Here is a 23,161-nt window from a genome sequence, read left to right on the forward strand (position 1 = left end):
CACTCCTGTGAAGTGCCTTGGGACATTTTACGAGATTAAAAGGTGCTATATAAATGCAAGTTGTTATTGCCATTGCTATCTCGATGCAGGAGTTACTTGTTCAAAATAACCCTGATTAAAGTCTGTGTGAAAATAATGGTAAGGAGAACATCAGAAGAATGTGTTAAACATTCCTCTGCTAATATTGTCAGCAGTGATTTCTAGGCTACGGTGCCCAGGGCACAGATTTATGATAGATCTGAGAGCTTATTTTGTGCAATCTCTAACAAATTCCTAACTGTACAAGGCGATGCCTTCAGCTAGCCTTTCAAAATCAATTTCCATTAACCTCTCTTTCTTCTTTCACTAGTGTACGTGTCCTTCTATGTGCCCTGTTGATCTTGCCGAGCAGAACCTGTGGCTAATCTGCTTTGAGGCTGCAGATGCCATTCACTAAGAAGACTGGACAGTGGCTGAGAGTCAGCTGTTCCTCTGATTTTCTCTCCCTTAGCTACTCCCGCCAGCAATGTGACTGAGGTCGATTGGCACAGGGGTTTGAATTTGCCGCCTCTGCTACTGTAGGCCTGTTCCCTGCAGTTTCTGTCTCGCTCTTAAATTCTTTTAAAACATTCAGCTTTAAAATATAATTCAGAAGTAAACTTTCCACAGTAAGTCTTCATACTACAGTAATCAGAAAACAAAGCCCAACTCTGATACCAGTCACTTAAACTTTTTTTTTCTTCCAAAACATAATTTATTCGTAAAAATCTATAAAACATACATTACAAAACAGTTCCAAAAAGCACCAAGTCAACAATACAAAGAGTGCAAAGGAGATCGGTTTCCTTCAATACAGGAGTGAGTTGCCTCACAACCCTTACATTTCATTTTACCTGCCATGTACATTTTGCAGCAAACAAATATTTTCTGGATACAGTTCGAGGGGTTTTCCATGGATCCAGCCCCTCAGTTCACCTTGGTGAGAGTGGTCTTTCCCCATTGAGCCTTTGCTGCGGCTGCCCCAAGCTTTAGTGCGTCCCTCAGCATGTAGTCCTGGGCCTTGGAATGTGCCAGTCTGCAACAATCGGTCGTGGACGATTCTTTGCGCTGGAAGACCAGCAAGTTTCGGGCAGACCAAAGAGCATCTTTCACCGAATTGATGGTCCTCCAGCAGCAGTTGATGTTTATCTCGGTGTGCATCCCTGGGAACAGCCCGCAAAGCACAGACTCCTGTGTTGCAGAGCTGCTTGGGATGAACCTCGACAAAAACCACTGCATCTCTTTCCACACCTGCTTTGCAAAGACACATTCCAGAAGGAGGTGAGCAATTGTCCCCACCACAGCCACCTCGTGGGCATTGTGCAGAGGGTGTGAGACTCCGGGCGTACAGGAAGGATCTGACGGGGAGGGCTCTTCTCACCACCAGCCAAGCTACATCTTGGTGCTTGTTTGAAAGTTCTGGTGATGAGGCATTCCACCAAATGACTTTGGCGGTCTGCTCGAGGAACCATACAACAGGATCCACCATCTCCTTTTCCCGTAGGGGCTTGAGGACATTCCGTGCAGACCACAGCCTGATGGATTGGTGGTCAAAGGTGTTTTTCAGCAGAAACTTTTCCACAAAGGATAGGTGGTACAGCATGGTCCACAACTGGATGGAGCATTCCGCGGCAATGTGACCAGGCCTATCCTTCGCAACACCGGGGACAGATAGAACCTCAGCACGTAGTGACACTTGGGAGTTTGCGTACTGGAGGTCTACATACAGCTTGATGTAGCCGCACACGAAGGTGGTCATCAGGATGAGGGCGATGTTGGGTTCATTTTTCCCGCCCTCATCCAGAGGTTTGAACATCGTGTCCCTCTGGACCCGGTCCATTTTGGATCCCCAGATGAAGTGGAAAATGGCTCGGGTGACCGCCACAGCGCAGGAGTGGGGTATGGGCCAGACCTGCGCCACGTACAGCAACAACGTGAGCGCCTCGCACCTGATGACCAGGTTCTTACCCATAATGGAGAGATCGCTGCTCCCACATGCCCAGCTTGTGTTGTACCCTGGCTACTTGTTCCTTCCAGGTTTTGGTGCACGCCCCGGCTTTCCGAACCATATCCCCAGCACCTTCAGGTAATCTGACCTGACGGTGAAGGGGACAAAGGATCGGTCAGCCCAGTTCCCAAAGAACATGGCTTCGCTCTTTCCGTGGTTAACTTTGGCTCCCGAGGCCAGTTCGAACTGGTCGCAGATGCTCATTAGTCTGCAAACAGACAGCGGGTCTGAGCAGAAAACGGCGACGTCATCCATGTACAGGGAGGTTTTAACCTGAGTGCGTCCACTGCCTGGGCTTATCACCCCTCTTATGCTCGCATCCTTCCTAATAGACTCAGCAAAGGGTTCAATACAGCAAACAAACAAGACAGGGGAGAGAGGAAAGCCCTGTCTGACTCCAGATTGGATCGGGAAACTTTCTGATTCCCACCCATTGATTGAGACTGCGCTACTGATGTTTGTGTAGAGCAGTTTGATCCAATTGCAGATTCCCTCCCCAATCCCCATTTTGGAAAGCACGTCCATCATGTAGGTATGTGATATCCTGTCAAAAGCCTTCTCGTGATCCAGGCTGATGAGGCAGGTGTTCACCCTTCTGTCCCGTACATAGGCGATCGTATCCCTGAGTAGCGCGAGACTATCAGAGATCTTCCTGCCAGGTACAGTGCAGGTCTGGTCAGGGTGAATCACCAACTCCACAGCAGACTTGACTCGACTGGCTATGACTTTGGACAGAATCTTGTAATCAACATTAAGCAGTGAGATGGGCTGCCAACTTCTGATTTCTGCCCTCTCCCCCTTCCGCTTGTAGATGAGGGTGATGATGCCTTTCCTCATGGATTCTGACATGCTGCCGGCCAGAAGCATACTCTTGTATACTTCCAGCAGGTCTGAGCCGACCCAGTCCCACAGGGCCGAATACAACTCAACCGGTAAGCCATCGTTTTTGGGAGTTTTATTCGTCTCGAAGGACTTCCTTTGTCAGCTCGTCCAGAGTTAGCGGCTTGTCCAGTCTCTCCCTCCTGCTGTCATCTAAGACCTCTGTGATAGATGACAGGAAGGACTGGGAGGCTCTGCTGTCTGTGGGCTTCGTGTCACAGCCCAGCATAAAAGGATTTGTTGATCCTTAGTATGTTGGACTGCGAAGACGTTACCGAGCCATCCTCTTCCTTCAGGCTGTTGATCACAGAGCTTTCTCTGTGTACCTTTTGGAAGAAGTAACGCGAGCACGTCTCATCCTGCTCAATGGAGCGGACTCTGGACCAGAAAATGATCTTCGATGCCTCCGTGGCAGAGAGCGAGGCCTGCTGGTCTTCACCTCATGGAGGCTCTCCTTGACCTCGACCCCCATTGACTGCAGCCGGAGCAGATTTCGCATTTTTTTCTGGAGTCGGAACATTTCCCTCTGTCTCTCTCTCGCCCTCTGAACACCTTTTGAGATAAAGAACCTCTTGATGTTCTCCTTGGTTGTCTCCCACCAGTGAACTGGAGACTCAAAGAGGGGTTTCACGGTTCTCCAACCTTTGTTCTCCCTTTTGAGCTCCTCAATGTTCTCTGGGGTTAGCAGTGTAGCATTGAGCTTCCATGTCCCCCTGCCAACCCGCTGGTCATCCTGTAAGTGACAGTCAGTCAGTAAGAGGCAATGGTCGGAGAAGAACACCGGCTTGACGTCGGTGGATCTGACCGTGACCGCACGGGACACAAACAGGAAGTCAATCCTGGAATGGGCAGACCTGTCCGTTCTTGACCATGTGTATCTACGCTGCGCTCCGTCTGCAGGTTTGCTGAAGACGTCGTGCAGTTTGGCATCTTTTACAGTTTCCATTAGGAATCTGGACGTAGTGTCCAGTTTGCTGTCATCACTGCCGGATCGTCCAGCTGCATCAATGATCACCTTGACCTGCCGCTTGTTGGTCCAAATCCCAAACGGGTCCTTGACATCAGTGCTGCTGCCGGCCACCTTGACATACTTGGCGAGGAAGGTGAGTACATCCACGACAGGAACATGGGGGTTATAGAGGTGGATTGTCACCACTCAGTCACGTTGTGACGGCAGGGTGAAGAATGGCTCCGCTTTGAGGATGGACAGCGGCGCCCGGTTTCCCTTTCTCCTTGAACACCTTCAGGAACTTGATGCATCCCACCATGTTCTTAAACATCACGTCGAAATATCCACTGCTGGGGAAGTCCTGCAGGCAGAAGATTGGAATACACATCAATCGATGAGGATTTTCTTGATGAAGAAGGTACGATCAACTGGTGCATCTCCTTCCTTGTCCTTCACCACCACCCGAATGGTGTTACGCACTCCCTGGCCTGAAGCTCGAAGATTGGTTGCAGCCATTTTACTCAAAGCCTACCTGGAACAGGATCGAAGGCCACTGATCATAGTCTCTCCCCTGCCAGGTAAGTCGCTTAAACCAGCCACTGAGCATCATGTTGGACTTAATGAATGCCAATAAAAGCCAACACTCTCCGTCACGGAGAGTACAATCTACCACTCTGCTTGGTCAATGGATTCCAGGACTTGAGGTGGAACAGGATAGAATAGTTTTGTCAGGTTCTTTGACTTTTCAGTTTGGACACACAGGAAGACTTACCTCCTATTTGAGACTTACAGATGGTTTCACTGGCCCAGAAATTTGAACCCGCCTAGAAACATGGCTCCAGGTTAAACCTGGGCTAGGACCTCATTAAAATGATTCAGGTGAGAAACCAATGCTACTTAGCGGTTGCGCTGTTATGCTGACAGTGTTGGGAGTGGGGGAGGGAGGGGAGGCAGGGAAGTCTTTTCCACTTAAAGGCAGCCAGCATCTCTTAAAGGGGAGGTGCATTCTCACTGCCGACAGCAGCAGAAATTCCTTAGAATCAAACATTTGGCAAGCAGAGATCCAACATTCTCTGTGATAGACAATGCAATCTTACTGGCAAAGTGGCATAGTGGCAATGTTACTGGACTAATAATCTAGAGCCCTGGACTAATGAGTTGGAGACATGGGTCCGATTTTAATTCTGTGTATATGAATGGGTTTTGCGTTAGATAAAATCGGGCCCATGAGTTACAATCCCACCACAGCAGCTGGGGAATTTAAATTCAGTCAATTAAATAAAATCTAGAATAAAAAGCTAGTATCAGCAAAGGTGACCATGAAACTACCAGCTTGTCAGAAAAACCCTTCTGATTCAATGATGTCCTTTGGGGAGGAAATCTGCTGTCCATACCTGCTCTGGCCTTTGTGTGACTCCAGACCCACAGCAATGTGGCTGACTGCTCTCTGAAATGGCCTAGCAACCCACTCAGTTGGATCAAACCTCCACTGAAAAGCCAAATAAGAGTAAAATCGGACAGACCATCTGGCATTGACCCAAGCACTTGACATGAAAAAGGCACACCCTGTCCAGTCCTTCCTGCAAAGTCCTCCTCACTAACATCTGGCAGCTTGTTCCAAATTGGGAGAGCTGTCCCACAGACTAGTCAAGCAACAGCCTGACAGTCATACTCACTGAATAATATCTTACAGCCATTGTCCCAGACACCATTATCACCACTCTTAGACATGTCCTGTCCCACTGGCAGGACAGACCCACCAATGGTGTCAGCACAGTGGTATAAGGTCAGGAGGGAGTTGCCCTGGGAATCCTCAAGATTGACTCCGAGTCCCATGAAGACTCATAAGGCTGAGTTTTTACAGCTCGCTGCGAGAAGTGCGCTGCTGAGCTGCCACAATATTTAACGCGGCGGCTCATTTACATGGAGGGAGCAGAATGCCCTCCCCCCGATGACGCAGAGGGGGCGTGCACTCCATCCCCGGCAACGGCGTCCGGCGCCACTACGCAAGTGCCATTTTTAAAGGGCTACAGGCCCTTTGAGGCATTTAAATTTTTAAAGGGCCTCTCCTGGACGTATTTTCCGGACCTCTCGCCACGACACCCGATGTTGGGGGGGCTGGTAAAATCCAGCCCATGGAATCAGGTCAAACATGAGCAAGGAAACCTCCTGCTGATTACCATCAACCGCCCTCCCTCAACTGATGAGTCAGTACTCTTCCATGTTGAACACCACTTGGAAGAAGCACTGAGGGTGGCAAGGGTGCAGACTGTGTTCTGGGCGGGTGACTGATAGGATCATAGGAAATAGGAACAGGAGTAGGCCATTAGGCCCTTCGAGCCTCTACGCCATTTTTCCCCACTACCCCCATATTCCTTGATGTCGTTAGTATTCAGAAATCTATCTTATTCTTTCAATGATTGAGCTTCCACAACCCTCTGAGGTACAGAATGCCACAGATTCACCACCCTCTGCGTGAAGAAATTCCTCCTCATCTCAGTCTTAAATGGCCTGCCCCTTATTCTGAGACTGTCTCCCCTTGTTCTAGACTCACCAGCCAGGGAAAACATCCTATTCACATCCACCCTGTCACGCCCTGTAAGAATTTTAAAAGTTTCAATGAGATCACCTCTCATTCTTCGAAATACAGGCCCAGTTTCTGCAATCACTCCTCATAAGAAAATCCTGCCATCCCAGGGATTAGTCTGATGGACCTCCACTGTACTCCCTCTATGACAAGTATATCCTTCCTTAGATGAGGAGACCAAAACTATAAACAATACTTCAGGTGCGGTCTCACCCAGGCTTAATACAATTGAAGCAATACATCTTTACTCCTGTATTCAAATCCCCTTGCAATGAAGGCCAACATAACATTTGCCTTCTTAATTGCTTGCTGCATCTGCATACTAGTTTTTAGTGACTCATGAACACCCAGGTCTCTTTGGACATCAACACTTCCCAACCTCTCACCATTGAAGAAATACTCTACCTTTCTGTTTTTTCTACCAAAGTGGATCACTACACATGTGTTCACATTATATTACATCTGCCATGTTCTTGCCCATTCACTTAGCCTGTCCAAATCCACTTGAAGCCTCCTTGCATTCTCCTCACAAGGTACATTCCCACCTAGTTTTGTGTCATCCACAAATTTGGAAATATTACAATTGGTTTCCATATCTAAATCATTTATATAGATTGTAAACAGCTATGGCCCAAGCACTGATCCTTGCGGTACCCCACTAGTAAAAGCCTACCATCCTGAGAATGACCCATTTATTCCTACTCTCTGCTTTCTGTCTGTTAACCAATTCTCAATCCATTGCAGTATGTTAACCCCAATCCCATGTGCTCAATTTTGTTCACTAACCTTCGGGTGGCACAGTGGCGCAGTGGTTAGCACCGCAGCCTCACAGCTCCAGGGACCCGGGTTTGATTCTGGGTACTGCCTGTGCGGCGTTTGCAAGTTCTCCCTGTGACCACGTGGGTTTTCGCCGGGTGCTCCGGTGTCCTCCCACAGCCTTTTGGCAGGTTGATAGGTAAATTGGCCATTATAAATTGCCCCTAGTGTAGGTAGGTGGTAGGGAATATGGGATTACTGTAGGGTTAGTATAAATGGGTGGTTGATGGTCAGCTCAGACTCGGTGGGCCGAAGGGCCTGTTTCAGTGCTGTATCTCTAAATAAATAAACCTCCTGTGTGGGACCTTATCAAAAGCCTTCTGAAAATCCAAATACACCACATCCACTGGTTCTCCTTTATCTAGGCTACAAGTAATATCCTCAAAAAACTCCAACAGGTTTGTCAAACATGATTTCCCTCTCGCAAAACCATGTTGACTCTGCCCAATCATATCATTATTTTCCAAGTGTCCAGTTATCTCATCCTTTATAATCGATTCTAACATTTTCCCTACTACTGAAGTCAAACTAACAGGTCTGTAGTTCTCTGTTTTCTCTCTTGCTCCCTTCTTAAATAGTGGAGTTACATTTGCTACTTTCCACTCTGCAGGAACCCTTCCAAAATCTAAGGCATTTTGAAAGATAACCACCAATGCATCCACTATCTCTATAGCCATCTCCTTCAACACTCTGGGATATAGCTCATCTGGTCTAGGAGATTTATCAACTTTCAGTCCAATTAATTTTTCAAGTATTACCTCTTTATTGATACTAATTACTTTCAGTTCCTCATTTTTACAAGTCCCTTGGTTCCCTAGTATTTCTGGGAGTTTTTCAGTGTCTTCCTCCATGACGACAGATACAAAGTAATTGTTTAGTCTCTCCGCCATTTCCTTATTCTCCACCACAAACTCTCCTGTCTCCACCTGCAATGGACCCACATACGTCCTTGCCAATTGTTTCCTTTTCACATACCTAAAGAATCTTTCATAGTCCACCTTTCTGTTTCCAGCTAGCTTACATTCGTAATCTCTTTTCCTTTTCTTTATCAGTTTCTTGGTCTTCCTTTGTTGGACTCTAAATTGCTCCCAATCCTTGGGCTTACCACTTTTTCTGGCGACCTTATAAGCCACTTCCTTTGACCTACTGCAATCCTTAACTTCAATGTCCATTACCAAGAGTGGTTCAGTCACATCACTACTGCCCAAGCTGGCCATATCCTGAAGAACATAGATGCCAGACTGGGCCTGCGGAAGATGGTGCGGGAACCATCAAGAGGGAAAAACCTACTTGACCTCACCCTCACCAATCTACCTACTGCAGATGCATCTTTCCATGACAGTATTGGTAGGAGTAACCACTGCACAGTCCTTGTGGAGACAAAGTCCCATCTTCACACTGAGGATACCATCCAAGGTGTGTTGTGGCATGACCACCATGCTAAATAGGATCGAGTTAGAACAGTTCTAGCAGCTCAAAACTGGGCATCCACGAGGCGCTGTGGGCCATCAGCAGCAGTAACAGAATTGTATTCAACTACAATCAGTAACCTCATGGCCCGGCATATTCCTCACTCTATCATTACCATCAAGCCAGAAGATTAACCCTGGTTCAATGAGGAGTGCAGTAGAGCATGCCAGGTGCAGAACCAGGCATATCTAAACATGAGCTACAACACAGGACTACATCCGCGATAAACAGCAGAAGCAGCATAGACAGAGCTAATCAATACCACAACCAATGGATCAGATCTAAGCTCTGCAGTCCTGTCACATCCAGTCATGAATGGTGGAGGACAATTAAACAACTAACAGGAGGAGGAGGCTCCAAAACATCCCCATCTTCAATTATGGAGGAGCCCAGCACGTCAGTGCAAAAGACTAGGCTGAAGCATTTGCATTCATCTTCCGCCAGAAGTGCCGATTGAATTCTCCATCTTGGCCTCCTCCCGAGGTTCCCAACATCACAGATGCCAGTCTTCAGCCAATTCGATTCACTTCACGTGCTATCAAGAAATGACTGAGGCACTGGATACTTCAAAGGTTATAGGCCCTGACAACATTCCGGCAATAGTAATGAAGACCTGTGCTCCAGAACTAGCTGCACCCCTAGCCAAGCAGTTCCAGTACAGCTACAAAATCGGGCATCTACCCGGCAATGTGGAAAATTGCCCAGGTATGTCCTGTCCACAAAAAGCTGGACAAATCTGACCCGGCCAATTATTGGCCTAGCAGTCTACTCTTGGTCATCAACAAAGTGATGGAACGCATCGCCGACAGTGCCATCTTGTGCCACTTAAACAGCAATAACCTGCTCACTGACGCTCAGTTTAGGTTCAGCCAGGGCCACTCAACTCCAGACCTCATTATAGCCTTGGTTCAAAATAGCTGAATTCAAGCGGTGAGGTGGGAGTGGCTGCCCTTGATATCAAGGCAGCATTTGACCGAGTATGGCATCAAGGAGCCCTGGCAAAACTGGAGTCCATGGGAATCAGGGGGAAATCTCTCCACTGGTTGGTGTCATACCTAGCACAAAGGAAGATGGTTGTGACTGTTGGAGGCCAATCATCTCAACCCCAGAACATTGCTGCAGGAGTTCCTCAGGGTAATGTCCTAGGCCCAGCCATCTTCAGCTGCTTCATCAAAGACCTGCCCTCCATCATGTCAGAAGTGGGGATGGTCACTGATGATTATACAATGTTCAGTACCATTTGCAACTCCTCAGATACTGAAGCAGTCCATGTCCATATGCAGCAAGACCCAGACAACATTCAGGCTCGGGTTGATAAGTGGCAAGTAACATTGACAGCACACAAGTGCCAGGCAATGACAATCTCCAATAAGAGAGAATCTAACCATCTCCCCTTGACATTCAATGGCATTACCATCGCTGAATCCCCCACTATCAACAACTTTGGAGTTACCACTGACCAGAAACATAAAACTGCACCAGCCACATAAATACTGTTGCTTAAAGAGCAGGTCAAAGGCTGCGAATCCTGAGGCGAGTAACGCACCTCCTGACTCCCCAAAGCCTGACCACCATCTACAAGGCACAAGTCAGGAGTGTGATGGAATACTCTCCACTTGCCTGGATGGGTGCAGCTCCAACAACAATCAAGAAGCTCAACATCATCCAGGACAAAGCAGCTTGATTGATCACCATCCCATCCACATTCACTCCCTCCACCACTGATGCACAGTGGCAGCAGTGTGTGCCATCTACAAGATGCACTGCAGCAACTCACCAAGGCTCCTTAGACAGCACCTTCCAAACCCACGACCTCCACCACCTAGAAGGACAAGGCAACAGATGCAGGGGGACACCAGCAGCTGCAAGTTCCCCTTCAAGTCACACACCATCCTGATTTGGAAATATGTCGCCATTCCTTCACTGTTGCTGGGTCAAAATCCTGGAACTCCCTTCCTAACAGCATTGTGGATGCAACTACACCACATGGGCTGCAGCGGTTCAAGAAGGCAACTCATCACTACCTTCTCAAGGGCAATTAGGGATGGGCAATAAATGTTGACCTTGCCAGCGACGTTCACATCTGATGAAAAAAAAAATCTACCCTTCCGCTTGGTATGTGGATTCCAGGGCTTGAGGTGGAACATTTTAAAATAGTTTGTCAGGTTCTCTGATGCTGCATTGGACACCCTAGTGGAGGCAATGAACAGGAAGAGGGAGATCCTGTACACCCCCCTCCACCCCTCACAGGGAGCAGAAAATCACTAAGGAAACATCTCCCCTGCCAGTTGGAAGTGGTCGCAGAGAATGGCAATGCCAGCAGCTCAGCTCCCAACTTGTGCCCAGGCTTCACATTCAGCATGGAGACCATTCCATCTAACATGGACAGAATGGTCAGCTCCATGAACATGACAGTGGCACCCACCTTGATGCTGGCAGCATCTGTGGCAGCTAACACTGCGAACCCCAAGGTTACAATGCCAGCCTGGACACCGTTCACCATCCAACCAAATCACATCCCTCACCACCCCCAATTTGTCAAGAGGAGGCATTTGCCCTCTGCTTATTGCCTCCCTGGACTAACACCATTGGTAAATGAGACTCGAAGCTCAAAGGTATGGAGGGCGGGGTTGGGGTGGTGGCGGTGAGAAGATCAAACTTATATTGGTGTCACTGCATAAGTGGCACTGTATAACTCTATCGCTCTCTGTAGCCTACTTATGATTGCAATCATTGAAAATACAGTAAAGCTTTCTATTATTCAGGTAATGGACAGGGCTCATTAAATGTCCATTAAGTTAAAAACAAAGTGGAGCACTTCAGAGCGAGTCTTTGAAAAGCAGCTCCCGCATCCCCCCCAGGCATTTAAAGGCTAGTCTATCTATCACAGCGGTGGGTTATCTGGGAGAGTAGAAATTCACTCCATTACTCACAGTAACATTCCTGTCCATGATAACATCTGCACCTACTGCTCATCAGACCAAATATTTAACTTAGGCAACATGAAATCTCTCTTGGAGCAGGAATGGTTTTACACAACTTATGAAAAGTATATTAAATGCAAAAAGAAAATCATGGTAAAGCCTGGCTACCCGATCCGAACCCGACCAAACCTGACTACACGTATCGGGCTGGGGTCGGGTCGGGTCTATATTCGGTGTCCAGCATTCGGGCTTGGGTTCGGGTTGGCTGTGGTTGAGTTTTGTTTTGTATTGTTTTCTTTTTAATCTACGTTTTGACGCAAATTTTTTTTTCTGTACTAATGACATGTTTGATATTTTCGGGTTGGGTTGGGCATGAAAAAAAATTGAAGGACTCGGGTCCGGGTCGGGTTCGGGTTGGCTGTGGTCAGGTCGGGTTTAACTTCATACCCGAGCCAGGCTTTAAATCATGGCACCCATTTCGAACTTGCTTTTTTTACGTAAATTAGTTGACGCTGATGTAATGTTTCCGAAGTATGTTATCAGGACAGTACAGGGATGAAACAGCTTGTCCCCACAACTAAATTTTAAGACATATTTTCATTCACTTTGTACCATAAATATTTGCTCACTGTACTCTGATCTCAGCTGTTGTAATGTCGCTCTGAATGCCACCTCAAGGGGGCAGATGTCTACATCTCAGCTTGAACCCATCAATAGCCCATCCTCTCTGCTGTGCAGGAAGTGGCGCAGTGTTACTTGGCTTAATACCCACCTCACACTCACTTCCCTCCACCTCCCCTTCACACGAGTACTTTAAAACTTCACAGTAATAAGAGTTTGTAAATAAAATGAGATGGCAACAACGCGCCCAGCAGTGCAGAGTCGCACCAGAGGAGGTGCCCCTCCCACGCTGACATTGGGATGGCAACACCAGCAGCAAGCAGTGCAGGGTTGGTGACTCTTGGTCACTAATGCTCTGAAATATGCTCCACAGCGTAAATGGGGTGAATTTCAGAGCATCAGCAGGTTAAACCTGTCTGTAACCGCATGTTTGTGCAGTGGTTTACGCAGCCGCCTCAGGCTATAAATAAGAGAAATCATTTTGGACCGGGACACAGTACAGTTAACATCCTTGTGTTAGGCAACATACTATTACATAGAATTACATGGAATTCACAGCACAAATTGGCCATTTGGCCCAGTTAGACAATGCTGGTGTTTATGCTCTGCATGAGCCTTCCCCCACTATTTCACCATATCAGCATATCCTTCTATTCCTTTTTTCCCTCATGTGCTTAACTAGCTTCCTCTTAAATTTATCATATTCTGGTTATTTGGAAAGTGAAATACATTGTCTGAGGACAATAACATTACCCCACAATGCTGAATATATCAGAATGTGAGATGCAAGAAAGAAAAGGAAAAAACAGTAAATTAACTTGCATTTATATTCCGCTGTTCCTCTTTGAAGTAGTGCCATGGGATCTTTTTTGCCCACCTGAGAGAGAAGTGGCGAGGCCCTCAATTTTACATCTTGGCTGAAGTACAGCACCTCCGACAGCGTAGTACTCATTCAGTACTGCGCTGGAGTGTCAGTGTGCTCAAGTCTCTGGAGTGGGATTAAAACCCATGACTTTCTAACCCAGTTTTGAGAGTGCTATCAGGGAGCCACCTGACACCTATCAATAACAAGTGGACCACTAGAGAGACAGGAAGAGGGAAAGACTGACAAAGGGTGTGAGTGGCAGAGGTTGGGATGGCCAGAGTGAAAAGGGCAGAGAGTGAGAGTGTAAAGGATGGGCAAGTCACAGAATGGGACAGCTACAGTGAAACTATGGCTGGCATTTTACATTGGACGGGAGGCCCTGCCCACTGGCTGAAAAGTCGGTGGTGAGTCCGTCTCTGCCGGGCCTGAGGAATCACGCTGGGATTTTTCGCTCCCCAGGCCCTTAATTGGCCTTGGGCGGGACATCCAACTCCTTAAGGAAGGAAGTTCTGCCTAATGAAGCTGCAGACCAATGAAGCTGCTGGCCAATCAGCGGGCCAGCAGCTCTTAGTCCCAGCAGCACCACTGGGAGTGGTGGCCATTGCTGGGACTACACCCAGCCATTGGAAGCAAGAGGAAGGATGGCCTTGGAACTACGGTAAGTTTTTGGGGCCTCGCCAGGAAAAATCGACCGGGTCCCGGTGAGGCAAGGGGGGGTCAGTTGAGGGCAGGGGGGTAGTGTTGCATGCTGGGGGCTGTTGGGGCTTCGGGGGTGGGCCTCTGTGGGGCACAGGGTGCCCGATCACAAGGGCCGTCCTCCAGCCCAGAAGAAGGCTGCCAGATTTTACCTGGGCCTTTGCCATCCAGCTGCCGTGGGTCAAATACCAGCAGTTGCAGGAGGAGGCCCCTAAGTGGCAGTTAATTGGCCACTTAAGGGCCTTGATTGACCTGGAGCGGGCGGGCCGTTGCTTGCTGCAGCCGCCCTGTGTAAAATATTAGTGGGGGCGGGAAGGCGTTGGGAACGACCCCCCTCCCCATCCCCTACTAAACTTTACAGCTCCCTCCCACCATCAGCTCGATCGCGGGGGTGGGGGGGCATTAAATTCCTGCCTATGTGATAATATGTCAGCCTTGACCATGTACTTTTATTGGTCTTTATCATGTGGTATTTAAATGCTCTTTCCATATAAACATTGGAAACAAGATTTTCCAAGTAGATCATTGCACAATGCATGCAACCTGCAAGAACCTGCCAGTGTCAGAGATATGTGTAAACACCCCTAAACAAGCTATTCCATCTTAACCAAGGTTCAGCTATTGATAAGCTCCAGCAAAAGTAAGCACACAGCTTACTCATACTGACGGCTCAAAGTTAGAAGATGCAAATGGAAAAATCAAGATAAGAAAAAATACAAGCAAATGACATTTTTAGAACATTTTTTATCCACATTTCTCTCCTGAAGACAGTGGCTGGTATTGAGATACATTTCTGCAGACACCAGGTACACGCTTCTCAATCGCTCACACCTTGATACTCCTCATGTGTGGGCTTATGTCGTGAATGTGGGTAGGTCATTCGATCACTGGGGAAACAGAGAGAAAGTGTTCCAGAAAGGTCCAATCCTATTCTCTCCCCATGTCAACACATCCATTTGCAGTGGAGGTGATTAGATACTGATTCCTACAACTCACCCTCGTAAACACCTGAATTAGATCACCTCTTAATCTTCTATACTTACAACCTTCTCGGGCTCTAGGCCCAGGGTTTATATAGGGTGGTTTCCACAAGGCAAATGTACATTGGAAATATGCTTAATGATTTTAACAACCTGGCTAGACTTTGAACAGTGGTCGAGAAATACAAATGCTTCTTATCAAGGTGCCTCCAGAACCTTCACAAGACTATTTAATGCCAACCTAGCATATAGAGCTAAGTCAACTGATGGGTTAACACTAACTATAATGCAAAACACAACTGTGTTTGACTCAAAATATTAAAAACAAATGAACCAAATTGTGTCCTGCCTAATTTATTGAAATAAATCTCTTTTATTCAGGACAAGAAGCCACTAACAGGTGAAAAGGACACACGTGGCAGGGATGGAGTAAAGTTAGTGGGATCAGATTCAGTTTGGATAGTGTTATGAAAGTGATTCTGTTTTTTGTTAAAAATATTTTTTAAAGGAATTTATAGTTAAACTGAATAAATGTTGGTTCAGGTTTTTTTTAAACAAGAGGACACTAAGGGAGCTGAATTGGCAAAAATGTTATTGGTTGTCACATGACTCAAGTTAAAGATGGAACAGAAACCCTGGTAACAGGGGCAGAGAAGTGACAAGCGCTCCTTTGATTGGATAAGCCCAGTAGTAGCAGAGCACCTGGGATGGGCAGAAAACTGACAAGCTTTTTGGTTGTGAGTCAGTGTGCTGAATTTTACAGAGCCTCCCGATGTCGGGGGTCACGGCGGGGGGGAGGGCTGGAGAATGCCTCCGGCAGAGGCCCGCCATGGGCCTCGACGACAGGAAGAGCTGGCCCGATATTGCCGGAGGCAGCGAGGCCTCGTGGCGGCCCCTCCGCTGCTTGGCGACGTGACACTCATTAACATATTTAAATCCATAAAAATTAATTAATTAATCAGACCTGTGCCTCCGTCTTCCGTCCCGCTGCGATATTGGTGCCGGTGGCCGGCACTCCCACGCCTTCGGATCCCCGTCTGGGGAACCAAGGCAGAACAGTGGTGGGAAGGGGGGGGGGCAGGTAAGTTTCACAGTGCAGTGGTGGGGGGGTGCAGGGTCAAACTAATATCACTGCTTTAAGGGATGGTGGGAAGGGTTAGAGTTTAAAGTTTATGTACTTGTGGGTGGGGGGAAGGTCAGGTGGACAAGGGAAGTGTTTTGGCAGAGGGAGCGGGCAAGAAATTAATTGCATGGTTTTTGGGGGGTGAGAGAGGGACAAATTAAAAGTTTATAAAACTTTTTGTAACCTCTTTCTTTAAATATTTAAATTAAATGGAAGGGATTGAAGTCCTTTAAAAATGGCGTCAGCGCCTGTGCAAAGGCTGCTGACACCATTGCTGGGGACAGACAGCCCGCCCCCTCCACATCATCGGGGTGGGTGGTCCGCCCCGGCCATTTAAATGAGCCGCCGTGCTGAATACCACGGCGGCTTCACGACAAGCGGACCGCCATTGATTTTGTCATTCCACCCCAGTATGTGTTTGTTTTACCTTCTGGAAGGAGATAGAGTCAAGTCTGCTAAAGTGTCAAGGAAGGAGAAAAGACTACAACCCAGCTCGCTTTCCAGCAATTTCATAAATGACCCTGTGAAGTCCACTGTGTCGATTCACCTCGTCTCCTGCCTTTGAGGAGGGCCTGCTAGGGTTGCTTCTCGGTGCTGCCTGAAAAGAACTGTTCTAGGGGGATCTTGGTGGCCTGTCTGCATGTGCTCGGAGGTTGGACTGGACACCAGTTTTGGTGCAGTGTGTTTTATCTGTTGTTTTCTTCAGGTGTGGGCAAGAGATCTGCCCGGGGGCTTTTTTATCTGTAACAGAGCTCTGATCCAAAAATCTCTTGTTATTTTTTGTTAACCGGTATACATATATGTGTGTGTGCGTGAATATGGATGCTAAGGTGAAAAAAAGGGACTCTAAAATATAATGTTGGGATTTGAAAAATTTTAATCTGTGTTTTAATTCATTACTAGTTAAGACTTGTTTTATAATAAACTGTTAATTTTGTTGTTCATTAAAGAAACCTGGTTAGTGTGTTCTATTCTGGGAAAAATAAGAGTATATGATTGACTGTATCGATAAGTGGGGAAATTTAAAACAATATGTTGCGACCTGTGGAGAAGTGGGACTGAATTAACAGTGCACTCCTCTCTTGCCTCGGTCATAACAATAGTCTTCACTGTTACCTGTCTAGTCAATTGCTGAAGGTTGCAGAGAGTGTATTAACCTATGACACACCCTTCTCCGCACCCTACTGATGGTTCAGCAGTTGCACTGCTAGTGCCCCAGGACAGGGCCCACCTTATTTCTTCAAGGAATGGGGCATGCTGCAGACTGCTACAAAGTAGGATAAAATGAGATATGGAGAGAAAGGCCAGTGTGAAACATTTTTTTCTTTGGTCAGCTGCATATCTGGCACGTGCAGAAACCCATCTTTGTGTTTAACAGTCTCTACGTTGGGGAGACAGTGGTGCAGTGGTAATATCACTGAACTAGTAATCCACAGGTCCAGTCTAATGCCCTGGGGACACGGGTTCAAATCCCACTATAGTAACTGGTGGAATTTAAATTCAATTAATTAGTTTGGGGATTGAAAGCTAGTTTCAGTAACGGAGCCATGAAACTATCATTGATTGTCATAAAACCCATCTGGTTCACTCATGTTCCTTTAGGGAAGGAAATCTACCATTATTATCTGGCCTACATGTAACTGCAGATTCATAGCAATGTGGTTGACTCTCAACTGCCCTCTGAAATGGCCACTCAGTTGTCAAGGGCAATTAAGGATGGGCAACAAATGCTGGCCTTGCCAGCGCCGTCCACGCCCCATAAAAGGAAAAAAAAAGTCCCTGGTATGAAATGCACACACTGTTCCTGTAGGGTCACGCCCCACCAAACTAACTCCAGAGAGTTTATGTGCAGGTTATAATTCATAAATCAAAGGGTAAAAGGAGGGTCCATTAACATCTCAACAATGATGGAGTCCAGCGTGTGAGTGGAGATGATAAGGATGAAGTGTTTGCAAGCATCTTCATTCAGAAGTGATGAGTGGTGATCCTTCTTGGACTCACCTTGTTGTTCCCACCATCACAGCCAGTTTGAGTCACTCCCCATCCACCCTGAGCCTATTGATGTAACTAATCAGTTACCTGGAATGGAATTCCTTGACCTCTTGTAATGGGTGCTCCTCGATGACATCATAAGACAAAGACGTTTTACGCAAACGGGTCGGTAGGGACTGGGGTGGATTTTCTGTGGGACTGTACGTGCCACAAGGTATGATGGACACCTTCCCGTTTTTCTTTCTTGGGAGTGTGCCATGGATAGAAATACTCTGGAGCGAGCTGGAATGCTGACTGGTGAGAAGGTCTCCAGTGTTGAGCATCTCCATTGAAGATCCAAGTGAACACTTACGGCCAGTGTGGATCTTGCGAGGTAAGCTTGCATACTTTCCTGCGGCCATCATCTTCAGTTCTGCAATTAGAAAGACAAACAGACACCATTAACAAATCAGGCACCGGTTAATCATTGCACAGAAGAAGCTTTTAAGACTTCATGCTAATTAAAGTCCATTAGTGATAACTAACAGCAATGAATAACAGCTCACTCTACAAATGATCTTTTAGTAACTTAAAAGGTCTGACAATTTCTGAAAATCTGATTTGAGTAGGGCTTCAGAAAGGACTGATATGACTGTGACAATTTGGTTCCACTCTGCAGACTACTCTTGGTCGTTGGGGTTAGGCCACAATTGAACGCTCCCTTTGTGCTGCTGCTCAATCCATTCAATGCAAATATTTTTTGAAAAAAACACTCTCCTACACTTTGTTCCCCTTCCCAACTGAGGTTCCATGGGTACAGTTTGTCCTTTGACACCTCGTCCAATTGGCCATCATTGACATGAGCATCTCAACAGCAAGGGTTTGTAGTAGTGTGCCAATCCTATTGGGACAGTCCTGGTATCTCCAGCAATGAACGATGAATCTCCCCAACACTGTTGGAAGCAACCCAGCAGAAAAATCAGAGGGCAATTAAACAAAATTGTGTGTTTGTTTCATTTTCTTTGAATACTTTCATTTATTGGTTTATATAAATATTGGACTGGGGGAGGTGGGGGAAGGGCTGCTTGGCTGACAGCCAAGAATGATCCAATCAGGTAACAAAAGGAGTAATTTAAACCCCCCCAAAACAGGCAGGTTTGGGTCACGTGGGAAGTGAAAACGTTAAAAATTTCAAATCCAAACTTGGAAATGGCCACTTCTGGTTTTAACAGGGGTGGGATCGGGGGCAGGCAACCAATCCACTCTCAGAAGGCAGATCAGTTGTTGAGACCCTTTAAGGAGGTTCCTTGCCTCCATTTTAACATTTCTTTCTATTTTTAACTGCTGTCAGCCAGGTTTGCTGAGGTGGTTTCCCAGACCCTGGAAAACCCAAAAGGTAAAAGGAGGTGAGATAGGCTGGATTCAGCAGGTAAGTGCCTTTACAGCACTGCATGTGGGCCAGGAAAAGCAGGAGTGTTTCCTCCAGCCCAATAAACTAACGGTGTAAACCTACATCAGCAACCCCCCCCCCACCACCCTGCCCGCTGCCCTCTGCAATCTGTCCGACCCCAATCTCCCCGACGGTCACCAAACCTACCCAACCCTCAACCACCGAATAGCCCCATCCCTCCCCCCATCTTCGGTGACCTACCCCGCAATCACTGAGATCCTCCAACCACGCTCTACCCACCCCTCCACCGTAATCTCGCCCTCCCCACCACCACCAAACCTACCTGCTCCTGGGCTATGGTGAAATGTCGCTGAGTTTCCCCACCCGACAGCCACCAAGTCCGTCAATCAGGTCGCCTATCGGGTGGGAAACCTGGAAAAAGAAATCAAACACACCCTGGAGTTCAAACTCCATTACATTCATGGACGTCCATGCCTCCGGGCTTCCCAACCATAACTCTTCCCCCACTCTCATTCCGAAACCACATCCCAGTAAATATTGGGACCAACCAGTCTGTTTGCTTGCATATTAGCTTGGGAAATTGGGAAAGGCTGGAACCAATGGTGGAAAGTGTAGAGGCGGGAGATCATGATGAACCCTCCACTGTGGTTGTCGTGAGATCTCACTTGTCCAGACAAGGTCGGCACAGGAGAGTGCTGCAAAGTCCAAGGCAAATTACACACTTGGCTGCAACAGGAGAGCAGATAACATGACAGTCATTTACATTTACACCCAGCTGGCTATCTCGCTCAAATCATCACTCAATCTCCACCCACCAGTGCCTGTATATTTATGCAAGGGCACTGAGAATGTGAACATTGTGCTAAGATTTCTGGTAATCATGCCTAAGCAATTACTTTTCACATGTGAATCCAGATAATTTCGAACAGCAGGCTAATTAACTGTGAAGCCGGCACAGTCAAACCTGACGCTGCACATCCGTACTTAGCAATGATCAGTAGAGGAAGTGATTTGACGCGAGGAGACGATCTGCAACAAATCCCCTCGCTTTCAACATTTAACATGTGTGACATGAATTAGCTGTTAGAACACCATGACTTTGGATTAATTGTTGCAGTAGCGATGAAGCTACTGCTGGTGTCTGAGCAGATTAGAGTTAATAACAAATCACTTACCCTAGCGATCAGGAGTGGGATACGCCATTAACTTTCCTTCCTTCACACCCAAGGGTGTGGAAACCAACTGGACATTGGAAGTGGAGTAGGCCATTCAGTCCCTCGAGCCTGTTCCACCATTCACTTAGAATATCTGCATCTTAATTCCGTTTACCTGCCTTAGTTCCATTTTCCTTACACCACAAAAAATTATCAATCACAGTTTTGAAATTTTCATTTGACCCCACCCCCAGCTTCAACAGCTTTTATGGAGGACAGCTCATTCAATGCTGCCCCAACTATGATAGGCAAATTGAGCACAGACTAGGAATCAACCCTGGGATCTTCCTGGATTATGAGGCCCAGCGCCACCTCATCAGATAGTGGGTTGCACCCACCCACTGAATGCTGGCAAATTTCATGGCTTCTTTAGTTGTCTTTATACAGCTGCTCGCATTGGTCGGATTCTCGGGACACAGAGTTATCTCCCAGCAGTTGACACTGTTACATCGGCTCAGCTATTCCAGTGGCAGAATCGTACATTAAGGATCTGTGATCCTACTGCTAGGATAAGGGAACTGGAATTAGTGTTGGAAAAGGCTGGATCAGGTCTCCTGGAATCTGATCTCAACCAGCATCAATATCAAAGCAACTTCTTGTCCTTCTGAGAAATTAAAAGCCAAACAGAATCATGTTGGGGCCACTTCATCTAGCAAACTAATCTGTTCTTAAAAAGCATTTCTTGAATCTATCTTTTGGTTACATTACCTAACCATGTTTATCTTTCCAACACTATAGCAAGCTTTTAAAAAAATAAATCACAGACTTGTGGCTTACAAAACTCAGCTGACATTCAATCTACACCAAATTTGCATCTAATTTGCTGACATAATCAACATCATGCACAGATCAACAGTTTTTTTTGCTGCTATTTAAAGTTCTGGAGCAGATTTTTATCATTACAGATGGGAAATGGACCAAACCTTCACCACAACCTTAAAGCAAATCCCAGATAAGCTTAGTTGAAACTGGCAGACAAATTGCCACCATTTTATGAGCTCAAGACAAACTTCAGACTCTAGGGCACTTTAACCCACACAAAGAACCGTTACAAAAAGGCAATTCATTCTGCACAGAACAATGCTTAGGCGAACAATGTTTTGTATAGTGTCACACTGCAACCTACGCTGCTGCTTTTTCGTACTTAACTGGAGAAAAATGTCTTTCAAACTCTAATACTCCACTGGCATTTATTTCTAAAATCAGCTCCTTCCAGAAGGTTTCTCAAGATGCTCAGTGTGTCTACAGTATATTAAAAAATAAAATCACCTAGACATCTTGCAACAATCCACAAGCAGCTCAGTCTGCTTCCTCTGCCACCGAAGGAAAGCATTAAGTGTAAAGCTTAAAGAAAAAATCATCGGTGGGACTGGATAGCTGAGATGCCCCAGTCGATTTAAATACAGTACTCCTCTGAGCCAGATGCGTGAGAGATTCCCAGCAGTACTGTCCAGCGGAGTGCCTCAGTGACAATGCAAGTGAGGCAATAAACACTTGTCGCACAAAAGTGTTTCATATAATGTTCAGCATTTCACAGCGACAGAAATTCAAATCCTGACAAGTTTGTGCGCTCTTTAAACATTAGACAATCATTTACTCAGCCACATGTCCACACGGCCATGAACATAGGACATTAAGATGAACCATGACCTTCACTGGGATAAAGGATACAGCTAACAATTATCACCATAGGGCACCTCACATCAAAGTCACTGACAATCATTATTATCTTTTACCGAATGTTGATGGCAGAAACAGCGACCCCAGGACAAAAATACAGGACAAGACTCCACGATACGTTGAAACATTCACAAGTTAAGCCAGTAAATAATGGTCACATCGAGGTACACAAAAGAAAATATGTGCTAGAACACAATATCTAATAAGAAGGAAACACCACTCAAAATGAAAACATTTGTGCCTTAAAGTAGCAACCTTTAAGCTATCATCTCTCAACAGCTCACAACTCCTGCACAATGTGCTTTTACTGAACTGTCTAAAGAGAAAACAGATGGGTTCTTCATGGCAAAGACAGTGGGACACAAAGTTAACAGGAGCTTTCAACAGCAGCTAACTTGAGAGCCAATATCTACCTACCTCCAATAAATGATGAGGGTTTTTTTTTCAATGGAACGCCACACACTGAATCCAGTCTCTTTCACACAACTGAGCTGTGTGCACACAGCAAGCTGAGCCTCGGGCTCTCTGCCAGATTACACATCAAAGCACTGAAGAATTATTTGTGAAGTTTTGCTTCCTTTTTTTTTAAAAGCACCCCTTCACCCCTCCGTCCGCACAGTCCCAGTCCCAGTCCCAAAATGCTGCATCTGCTGCTGTTGCTGCTGGTGTAAAGCACGCACTTCGAAGCGGCACTGCACTGACGAATGATCTACTGTTTCCCAGCCACACCCCTGTGTGGGCACTGAGGAAGCCAGTCAGAGCTGCACATCTGACCAGCAATCACTATAAAGCCATCAGCATGTCATTCAACTTACTCAAACCGTACCGCACCATTCCACAAGCAATTAGGGCCCTGCCTGTTTTGATAAAACCAATAAAGGTTGACCTCGTGGCACTTACAGAAGGCTCCACAAGTGCATCCCCACCACTTTTAAGGAGGCACCACAAA

The 23,161-nt window shown here is 46.6% G+C and overlaps 1 protein-coding gene across 1 annotated transcript in view; it reads right to left on the reverse strand.

Moving 5' to 3' along the window:
- Positions 1-22,804, reverse strand: part of bcar3 (BCAR3 adaptor protein, NSP family member) — a 112,421-nt gene extending 89,617 nt beyond the window's left edge. The window contains exons 1-2 of the mRNA XM_068036812.1: positions 22,630-22,804; positions 18,016-18,340 (exon numbers count right to left, since the gene is read on the reverse strand). Of these exons, the coding sequence (XP_067892913.1) occupies positions 18,016-18,332 (317 nt within the window). The 5' untranslated portion in view covers positions 18,333-18,340; positions 22,630-22,804. The remainder of the gene's footprint in view (positions 1-18,015; positions 18,341-22,629) is intronic.
- Between the last annotated feature and the right edge of the window lie 357 nt (positions 22,805-23,161).

The sequence above is a fragment of the Heterodontus francisci genome, chromosome 8, assembly GCF_036365525.1.
Source record: "Heterodontus francisci isolate sHetFra1 chromosome 8, sHetFra1.hap1, whole genome shotgun sequence".
In the NCBI taxonomy this organism is placed as follows: Eukaryota; Metazoa; Chordata; class Chondrichthyes; order Heterodontiformes; family Heterodontidae; genus Heterodontus; species Heterodontus francisci.